Consider the following 11,455-nt stretch of genomic DNA (forward strand, 5'->3'; position numbering starts at 1 on the left):
TGAGTTTTTTTATTTGTACTTAGGATGAAAAATAGAAAAATATTAAAAGAATTAAGTTCAAGTTATACATGTTGATTTAACTTGGAATTAAGTCGCTCGTTTAATTGAATGAGTTATACAAGTTTATTTTAGATATAAATTTTAAATTTAATCTAACTCATTTAATAAATATATCAGGTTGAATTAACCTATTTATTTTATTGAATTAAAAATCTCTAACACAAACTTACTTTTAAATTAGATTTAGATCGAATCAACTTTTTCCCGCCTAATTGAGGCAACCATCAACAATAATGGGTTCGGCACTACCTAGCTAGCTTGTAGCCTTGTACTCCTACGGCCTATTATATTGCCTTTTTCTTTTAATGGCATTTATCACATTTATCACATTTATTATATTTTTATATTTGCATAGTGCAAAACTTTTCTTATCATAGTGGTGCAACTTTATCAAATGGAACGAGGAAATAGGTGGAAATACATGTTCATTTCGAATTATCGAATTGGTTTTAGTTTAAGTATTTCTTGTTGAATTAAAACTAAATTTTATATATTTAAATTTAAATTATTATATAAAATTAGATGATTATTTGGTCGAATAAATTTTATTTAAAAACCTTTACAGGGAAATATCTGCCTCCTTTCCTCTTCTCTCTCAACCATTACCATCACCTCCATCACCGCCCTAAATCACCACCACATCTATTACTTCTCAAAATTGCTACCTCTCCCATTTCCGTAGTATAATTATCTGCTAAAATTAATTTTTTTAAACTCAATTAATTTATATTTTTGAAAAAATAGAAGATTGTAAACTAGTATATATATATTAAAAGATTTGATGTCCTTTATTGGCCAAATATATCATATAGTAATTTTTTGGTTTTAGATTATTATGAAGTATAATAAAATAACTCATCAAATAATAGCTAAGATATTATTTATTATGTGTGTCTGTGTGTGTTAAAAGAATCGATGCAACACGGGAAATTCTCAGGTCACCCATTTTAATATTGTTTTCACTTAAACACGCTTAACTGCGGAGATTTTATGGATTTTCCGCATTAACACTCACATTCTATAGATGAAGTTTTTATCTAATGGTAAAAAAAAGATTTTTTTTTTATCAAAAGGATTGATAGAACAATAGACATCGTCAGTAGTTAGTACATAAGGTTGTTAGAGAAAGTTGCCTAGCGTAAGCAATCCTAACTTGACATTAACTTCTCTATATTTGGAAAAATAGGAAGCAAATTTATTCTTCTTTATACCAACTACTAACCAAAAATTAGTTCATAGTACCATCACATTACATATACAATAATTCAAAATTTATTGCAACTTTTTGTATTTAAGAGATCAATTGGAGAAAACAAATATATATTCTTTCTTCCTTTTCTTTTTTTTTTTTGTAGGAAAACTTACAAGAATTTTTTATTTTTTTTTACAAAAATGGTGATTCAAAGGGTAGTATCTCCACTTAAAAATAATATTATAAATAATAATAATAATTTTAATATTATTGATGGGGGTGAGAAATTATTTGATGTTGGTGCACCACCTCCATTTAAATTAGGTGATATTAGAAATGCAATTCCAAAACATTGTTGGGTAAAAGATACTTGGAAATCTATGAGTTATGTTCTAAGAGATATTGTTATTGTTTTTGGTTTGGTTGTTATTGCTATTTATTTCAATAATTGGGCTTTTTGGCCTCTTTATTGGATTGCCCAAGGTACTATGTTTTGGGCTCTTTTTGTTCTTGGTCATGATTGGTGAGTTTTTCTATTATTTTATTTATTTAAAAGTATTTTTTAATTATAAAATATTACAATTTTTTTATGAGACATGCCTCATACTTGGGTTAAGTAGTACAATAATAAAAACTTTTAGTTTATAAGCTCTTATCCTAAAAAATGATCTTCAAATAGTCTAACTTGTTTCTCTATTATTTGGTATTTCAAATTTATTATTGAAACTATATATGACTAGAAATAGTTGGAAGCAATGGCGGATTTTCTATGTGACCTGATTGATTCGGGCCCGTTTAAGTTTGTTTTTTATATTTATCTCTTAAATTTAAAAATTATTTAATTTTATATTAAGTTGGTCATTTTATATAAATTATTTGAGTAGAATAAGTATTTTTATTCTTTAATGATGCGAGTTATTTTTTTTCTTAAATGGAAGTGGACATGGAAGCTTTTCGAACAATCCCAAGCTTAATAGTATCGTTGGTCATTTGCTTCACTCTTCAATACTTGTTCCTTATCATGGATGGTACGTAATTTTACTTCTAATGCATTTGTCCTTTAAATCATGTCTTAAATGTGTTCATTCGGGTGATTGGGTCGATTTCAGATCAGATTTTTCAGATCGATTTAAAATCATATCTTGTATCTATATTGGTTTTTACATAATTATTAATCCATTTTATAGGCCAAGTTCATAGGTGGACCTATGTTGTTGCCTTGGATAGCATAGGCTACCCATACCCTTTTTAACAAAAATTAATACCTTGCTTGCTTCTCAAACACCAACACATTTCATATTCACATTCTTGAAGGAGTTTAACAGTACCAAGCGGTAATAATGACAATTTTTGGAAGATGAAATCAACAACTTCCTTGCTTGCTTCTTCAAACACCAACTTATTTGTCTTTTTGTCTAACATTAGCTTTAAACTCATCTTTGCTTATTCTAATTTTGAATTTTTAGTCTTTGCGTAGAGATATAGTGTTGTCTACTTTTGTTTATAAAGGTGTGATAGGCATATATAGACTAGGAGAGTAGAAACTACTTTAAAGATAATAAAGAGGCAGACCGTTTTACCGTGAGACGACTTCAATTAGGCCGGTCCAAAATATTTCAAAAAAAAAAAGCTTCTTTTATAAATGTAAAATGGATGGTCTGGAAAATCATCTTGTCTCATCAAAAGAAGAGCTGATATAATTAGCCTATTTTTATGATTGATCAATTTATGATTGTAAGTGATTTTTTTAAGACGGTAATGATCAGTCTAATAGAGTTGGTCTCACCTTGGAACTGTTACATTTGAGATTTTACTTTGAAAAATACTTTATAATTTGGTTTTACGCTTTTAATTTGTTTGTTGATCAAATTGATAAAAAATGTGATTGGAAAATACTCCATATTTTTAAGTAAAAATAAAAATGTTACTATAATTCATTTTTAAATAGGCTTTTAGCTTGTAATTAACGCACTTTTTTTTTCCTCATACATTCAATTAATATTTGGGATGCTCATTTTACAAACAAAACTCTTGAATTTTTATTAGTTACGTTAACACGTTGGTGAATAGTGTTACTTATGATTTTGAGTCCTGAATCCGCCACTAGCTAAGTTAAATCAAATTATGTTATAAGGTCGGATGAATATCAAATTTACTGTGAACAACTCTTACATTTTCCATTAGACTTGCCTTTCTCCACATGAAATTTTTTTTTTTGCCAAGATAACTTTTGATAATCACTATCGTCCCTATACAAGTGTAAATCTCTTATACTAGTAAAAATGTTCGATAAATATTTAAAACAACATTGTTATGTTCAATTTAGATATATATTTTAAACTTTTAATACATATGTTAAAAATTATTTTGATAAATTATTTTGATCGATTAAAACATATAAAAAAAATAAAAAAGAGCGAAAAATCATTAAATCTTTAATGATAATGTAGGAGGATTAGTCACAAGACTCATCATCAAAACCACGGACATGTTGAAAAAGATGAATCATGGCACCCAGTAAATACATTCTTTAATCTTTACTCTATTTTTTTACGTATACATTATATTTTTACGTGTCTTAGAAAAAATTACATGAACTAACAGACTATTATATTTTTTTTTTAGTTATCTGAAAAAATATATAAGAGTTTGGACTATTCTACAAAGATATTAAGGTTCACATTTCCATTTCCCTTGCTTGCATACCCAGTTTATCTGGTAAGTCATTATTATTCATCAATTAATATCATAAATATGGTCAAGTGATATTTTATTTGATTTATCTCTATCATAGGCGAAACAAAAACCGATAAATAATTATATAACCATATACGTTTTTCATATTTAAAGCCCTATATTATTTTATATCATAACCTTATATCACATACATTATATATTAATATGCTTGAGATATGATGTATTATTTATACCTGACCTGTTACACACGCTTAAAACATCCCATGATTTCAATGTATATTTAAATTTATTATTGAACTATATATTCTTCCTATGCCTATAATGAATATCACTAATTCTTAAATGTGACGGCTTCACGGTGAAACTATTTTTATTGGGCTGACTCAATATACATTTTTTGTCTTAATGTGATCACTTATAACGTTAAAGTGATCACTTACAACTTTAAAATAATTATTTTTTATAGTTTTAGAGTGATTATTTATAATCTTAAAAAGATTACTTACCATCTTAAAGTAATCAATTAAAAAAATGAACTAATTATATAGACATATCTCATGATGAGACGGTCTCACACAAAATGAGTTTAATGAATATATTTATTTAATTTAGTTGTTCATTTGCGATATTGTATATTAATAATTGATTAAAATGGTGCAGTGGAGTCGAAGTCCAGGAAAATCAGGTTCACATTTTCACCCAGAAAGTGATTTATTCACTCCAAATGCAAAAAAGGATATTATAATTTCTACAATTTGTTGGTCAGCAATGGCCTTATTTCTTTTGGGTTTGGCTTCTGTCATTGGTCCAATCCAACTTCTTAAGATTTATGGTGTCCCTTATATGGTAATTAATGTTCTAATCTTAATTTTCTTTAATACCAAAAAATATTAAAAAATAAACAGCTTGTCTTATATGAGACCTTCTCATCATGAGACGGACCCATATAATTAGCCCATTTTTTAATTAATTACTTTAAGATCGTAAGTGATCGTTTTAAGATTATGAGTAATCATTCTAAGACTATAGAAAGTGAATATTTTAAGATTATAAGTGATAAGACAAAAAATATATATTGGGTCAGTCCAATAGAAATGGTCTCACCGTAAGACCGTCTCATTTAAGAATTAGTGAAAAATAAATAATTATTGCTTAATTAGGGTCCGTTTAGTACTACTGTAATGATCTATTTTTTTATTTTATTATTTTTAAAGTCATGTGATATTTGTTTTTGAATGAATAAAAAATAAGTTAAATCTATTAAGAACATTCTGATTTTGAAAAATAACAACTAAAAGTAAAAATTACTTTTTTTTGGATTATTTTTAGTCTTTAGTTTTTGGAAAAAAAAATTAAAAAGTAAAAACAGAAAATGATAATGAACAAGCACTTTCTTTTTTGTTATTAAAACATCGTTTGATTATTATTTCAGATTTTTATCATGTGGTTGGACTTCGTGACTTATTTGCATCACCACGGCCATAGCCAAAAACTTCCTTGGTACCGCAGTGAGGTGTGTTATGCTCAGTCTTTAACTATATATAGGCAATAATTTTTCATTATATTTAGGTCTTTATTTAGGCAAAATTTGAAAACCAAATGTATACAGACTCTATATTTTGTTATTCTTGTTAACTTTAAATTTTAACATGAAGATAAATCTTTATACAAACTAAAAACGTAAATTTTAGTTGTTTACGAGAATCTATCACAATTGTTGTGCGACAGCGAAAGCAAGGTCGATGAACAATAATGAAACAATATGAAATTCAATGCAAACAATAAGAAAATAACACAAGAAATTTAACGTGGTTCACTATCAATCCCTAGTGCTAATAAGAGGGTGTATTTATAATAAAACCAACTTGAAAGACAGTTTTAGGGTTTAAGTAACCACAAATAAAAGCAACCGTCCCAAAAGACATTTCCCGTGAAAAGAAACCGCAACCACGCGACCCGTGTAAAAATACGCGAGCCGCGAAGTGGAAACAAAAGCAGCTCCGCGCCCCGCGGACCTGAGGCAGAGGCAACTCCGCGCCCCGCGGAGGTCTTCTTCGACCCTCATTCATCTTCTTCAATGGTGCTATGTAGTTTGAGTCACCATTTAACCATTTACAACAACAATTATGGTGTTTTTCATAAATAACTTTGAATTGAATTTTTGTTTAAAAAAATCTATTATTGAATGTATTTTGATACCAGGAATGGAGTTACCTTAGAGGAGGATTAACCACACTTGATCGAGATTATGGATTAATAAACAACATTCACCATGACATTGGTACTCATGTTATTCACCATCTTTTCCCACAAATTCCACACTATCATTTAATTGAAGCGGTAAGTTTTCATAGTCCGTCCGACTTTTGTTTGAGCTATTTCTTTTATTTATTCAACCTTTTTTTATACTAAAATTTATTAAAAACTTTACTCTTATTAGAAATTATGAATATATTAAATCCATATTTTTTACCATATGAATTCACTCTTTTTTATTGGTTATCAATGTTTTATCTTTTATACAATATAATAAACTAATTAAGGAACACCCATTATGAATTCACTATCATGTATATAACCATTCAAAATGAGAAGTGAAATATAAATTTGGGATTAAATCCTAATTTCATAATATGTTATAGAAATATAATCTATTAGCAAGTCCTCTATTAGACCGTCTCATCATGAGACGAGTCCATATAATTAGCCCGTTTATCTAATATTAATTTAAGATTGTAAGTGATCACTTTAAGTCAATAAATATGTATAATTTTAAAACTGTAAGTGATCACTTTAAGATTAAAGATTATCACTTTGAAATAATAAATGTACATTGGGTCAAACCCGATAGAGATGGTATCTTCATGAAACTGTCTCATTAGAGAATTTGTGATAATCTATTATGAAACACAAGTACTCTTCATACGTAGAAATAATAATTCCACTAAAAATGAGATGTGGTAGATGAGATTTAAATATGTGATCTTCTATCACGTTGACTTCTAATATCATGTCGGAAGTAACTCAAATAAAAACTTAAGTTGATAAGTGTATCTATAATATACTTCTATTATTATGAACTTTATCCAAATTATTGTTACTGATTTCAATGATTTTATTCTGACTGTATGTATATATATATATATATCCATGCAGACAGAAGCAGCAAAACCTGTTCTTGGGAAGTACTATAGAGAACCAAAGAAATCTGGACTCTTCCCCCTACACTTACTTGGTGTGCTCTTAAATAGCTTGAAGAAAGATCATTATGTTAGTGATACTGGTAGTGTTGTTTACTATGAAACAGATCCAAATATGTAGTCCACATTTTTTAATTTAATAGACAATTTCAATCTATGTTAGTCGGATTCGTATACCCCGGATACTTGTTCAAGTGTCATATTAGGTTATTTTGTGAAAAATTCCTATGATTTTGTACCAAATTGAAGTGTTCTTAAGTGTCTTGATTGTCCGATATGAATACTTAAAGTAAAATGAAGATCTACCGATGTGGGATTCAATATCCACAATATGATTCTTAAATACAATGATATTGAATATATTATATTGTACTTCTATTTTGTATTGATTGATAACATTTGTATTGTATTATACATTTCTTTTGCGCCTAAAAATAAAGGATATTGAGTATTCAAATAGCTATAGTTAATCAGGAAACTAATTCAACTAAAAGTGTAAATAGATGGTAAGGTTCCATGATATGTAATGACTAACACGACATCCCACACGAATATTCTTTGGGTTAGAAGTGTGAATATAATATAGATTCTTATCATATCTAGCGCAAAATAATCCATGTGAATTTGAAAGGTTGATACGATTTAAATTTTTAATTACATTTTGTGACGTTGGCTCTGATACCATATCAAGTGTAATACCGAAATTAAAGGCTTCTTAATTTAGGGTAATGTGCCTCAAGTATCTTACACTTGGTCACAATCACCCTTGCATGTAAGTTGTGATTTAGATTTTCTTATTTCCAATCACCTCATTTCTACCAAATAGCATGAGATATGCGTTCTTAGAAACTAATTTCTAATCTAACAAATGTAATTGGTTGTTGAGTGTTTGGATATTAGATGTTTTAATTGATTTGTTTGAATAGTTTAATAAGTGTAGATTCGATTTTATTAACAAGTCAGAAGTCATTATAAAAATTACTAAAACTATTATTTTAATTTGGTTTTGAAGGTTAATTTTTCAGCTAACTAAATAATAATCTGTCAAATAAAATTTTGTCATTTAACTAACTAACAAGTTAGAAATTGAAATTCAATTAACAAATCAGCCAAAACGTCAATTATAAACCTAAGCCAAATTACACAATATAAATAACGACCTTATAAAATTTTAAAAGTCAAGTACTCAAATATATACGATCTTATTATTTTCGGCCTTGTAATAAGAAGTTGTACTATAACATGAGGATGAACCAAATTCTATCAATTCTACAAGCAGAGCACGTCAAAGAAACTTGAACGCAACGAACACAAGCAGCAATATTCATCTTGATTTCTGTCTTATTGACATTACAACATTTTCACTCAAAATTTTTATGTATATTTACGATAATGTTGCAATTTAGATGAAACATAAAAATATTTAAAAAAATTCATTTATTTATATAAAAAGAAATGCACGTCTAAAAGTACATGGCAGACCATTAAAAGAGAAATTCCAACACTAGCTGCTATAAACCGTACTAAGCCTGACCAAGAATGTTAATAATACTGTACTCCTAATTATAACTATATAACGTATCTAACTAATACAAGCTAAGACGATATACAAATTTGAAACAACACGGAACAACTAAGCCCAATGCGAATTGGGTTTTATTTCAGTTGGAGTAAATATCTTATCTTTTTTAAATAGGGTTTTAAAATCGAATCTAATTTAAATCCATTCCTTCCCTCAGCTTATCCTATTATGAAAAAAATAACAAGGTTTTTAGCTGCAATAATAATATATCCGTCAATCAAAAGAACAAGCTATTAACACTAGGATTAGGTTGACTAGAGTTAAGATTGAGAATATGGTTAAGTTTTGAAGCTTATACAATAGCGTTTTTCACCCATAATTTCCTCAATCCGTTCGCATTTGTATACCAAGCATTTGAATTAGTTTTAGTAAATGTTTTTTCATTGAAAAAGTTAATAGTGACATTTGAAATATTCATAGTAGATATTTTAAATGGTTGTAGGTATTTTTGAATGTTATAGTATAGCTGTTTTTGTATGCTACAGTAGATATTTTTACATGCTTAAGTAGGTGTTTTTTTAAATGAAAGTATGCATTTGAAATGGTTATAGTATGTGTGTTTGCATATAAAAGTAAATGTTTTTGCATACAGAAGTAAATGTGTTTACATACTCATTAAAGTAAATATTTTTTAAAGTTGAAGACTTAAAGTAGACATTAACTAAAGTTATAAGAGGCACTTGAACTAGTTATAGTAGATATTTAAATTAGATATAATTTGTGATTATGCTTACTACATACAGTTTGTGTTCTATAGTATAATAGTAGAAGTTTTTAGTTTCTTCATTTTGCAAGATAGTAAGTACGTATTTTAACTACTTATAGTAGGTGTTTTTTAGTATCAAAGTAAGAATTTTAATATATTTTAATATAATTAAGATACTTTATCATAAATATGTAGGTGTTTTTAGAATACAAGATTGCTTTGTATTCTAGTATATGAACAAAAATATTGATTTCTATTGGCAAAAATACCTTCTATGACTTATCAAAATATCTTTTTCTGCTGATAAAAATATCTATTAGAAAACCTTCATAGTATTTGTACCTACTTGCACATGTAACATATCTTCTTGATTGACCATTATAATACCTACTTCTAGCAACAAAATAACTACTATGGTTCATTAAAATACCTCTTTTTAGTAATAAAAAAGCTTACTATATTCATTACAATAGCTATTTATTAAACATACCACCTCATAAAAATGCCTACTATATTATATTCTTGAATTAATTTTGAAATGTGAAATTACCAAATTGGATCATCATTTCTTTCATTATAATCTTTTGATTTCTTTTCTTGTTTTTATTGTGTTTATTCTCGGGACGAAAGCACTCCTTTGTCTTGTTTGGTTCGCATCAAAACAATAAATAAATGTATTTTAAGAAAAAGATGGATAATGGTAATAAATAAAGAGAAATAATGATTTGTGAGGATGAAATTTAAAGAAAGTTAAAATGTATGGATAAAATTAAAAGGAAGTGGTGGGCAATTGTCTAAAAATAAAAATGATACAAATTAAGTGGGACGGACCAAAATGTCAAATACTACAAATTCAATAGGACGAAGGGAGTAGTTTTTTGAATAATTGTAACTGAATGAAAACGTGGTGTGAAAAAGACAATTAGTTAACTTTTCTTTTTCAGCTAGTCTCTTGAGAGACCGTCTCTTTGAGAAACGTATCTCAAGTCCGACTCATTAAAGATTAATGCCTACTTACTGTATTCTTAATGTCTACTTACATTATCCTTAATGTTTATTCATCGTATTCTTAATACCTACTTTTAATATCATAAATGTCTACTTACATCATTCTTAATGCCTACTTACAATATTTTTTAAAAAATATATAATGGGCAGGCCCATTTAGAGACACAAGAATTTGTGTTTCTTTTTTAATTAATTGATTTTTATCAGGTTGTATCTCCTGAGAAAATTTGAAACAAATAAGCAAAAAATTATAAAAAAGTCAAATAATAGCCAACTTTTAAAAATAATTCCCAAAGTAAGCAGTATTTATCCAAACGTGTGCCTTGGTAATGTTCGCTGTTACTAATAGCGAAGAAAGACTGATGATCAAAATTAGTCAATGAACAAAAACTTTGACTAATTTTGACCTGCAGTCTTTATTCGTTGTTACTAACAGCGAACAACTTCGTTCTAAAATCAGCAGCTTCTCATTTCTTCCTCATTTTCCCCCAATTTCACAAAACCCTAAAAATCAATCGACATAAACTCTCTCACTTTCCTTCATTAAAGCACCTTCAAACTTTCAATTCATCACTCCGTCTTCCAATCCAACACTAGTAAAGTGGTCTAGCAATAAACATAACTAGAGCATATCTCAAAATGAACATATCAAATATAATTTACAAGAACATACCTCAACTTAACTTCAAAAGCAATAGGATGGATAGAATAGAACAAGGATGATGTATTTATATAGTATATCTCAACAACTATATTTCAAAACTACAATGGCTAGTATGAGCAAAACCAACAAAGAAAAGTCAAAAAAATAGTCAAGCCTTAGCTCGTTATTAATTACAGCGAACAAACTAGACCTGGTCAAACAAGGTCAAAGCTTTGTTTGTTGTTACTAACAGCGAACAGAGCTTTGACCCTGTTTGACCAGGTGTTAGCTTTGTTCGCTGTTACTAACAGCGAACATACTCTTTGTCTTTTTTGAACCCTCTGCCTTTGTTCACTGTTATTAAGTG

At 28.1% G+C, this 11,455-nt stretch overlaps 1 protein-coding gene across 1 annotated transcript; it reads left to right on the forward strand.

Annotated features, from left to right (window-relative positions):
- The first annotated feature begins 1,355 nt into the window (after positions 1-1,355).
- On the forward strand, positions 1,356-7,540 carry LOC130803067 (omega-3 fatty acid desaturase, chloroplastic-like). Its single transcript, XM_057667229.1, has 8 exons — positions 1,356-1,775; positions 2,191-2,280; positions 3,703-3,769; positions 3,878-3,970; positions 4,610-4,795; positions 5,382-5,462; positions 6,152-6,289; positions 7,106-7,540. The coding sequence occupies exons 1-8, from the start codon at positions 1,453-1,455 to the stop codon at positions 7,268-7,270; spliced, it is 1,143 nt and encodes a 380-aa protein (XP_057523212.1). The 5' UTR covers positions 1,356-1,452; the 3' UTR covers positions 7,271-7,540.
- Positions 7,541-11,455: the final 3,915 nt, after the last annotated feature.

The sequence above is a fragment of the Amaranthus tricolor genome, chromosome 16, assembly GCF_026212465.1.
Source record: "Amaranthus tricolor cultivar Red isolate AtriRed21 chromosome 16, ASM2621246v1, whole genome shotgun sequence".
Taxonomy (NCBI): domain Eukaryota; kingdom Viridiplantae; phylum Streptophyta; class Magnoliopsida; order Caryophyllales; family Amaranthaceae; genus Amaranthus; species Amaranthus tricolor.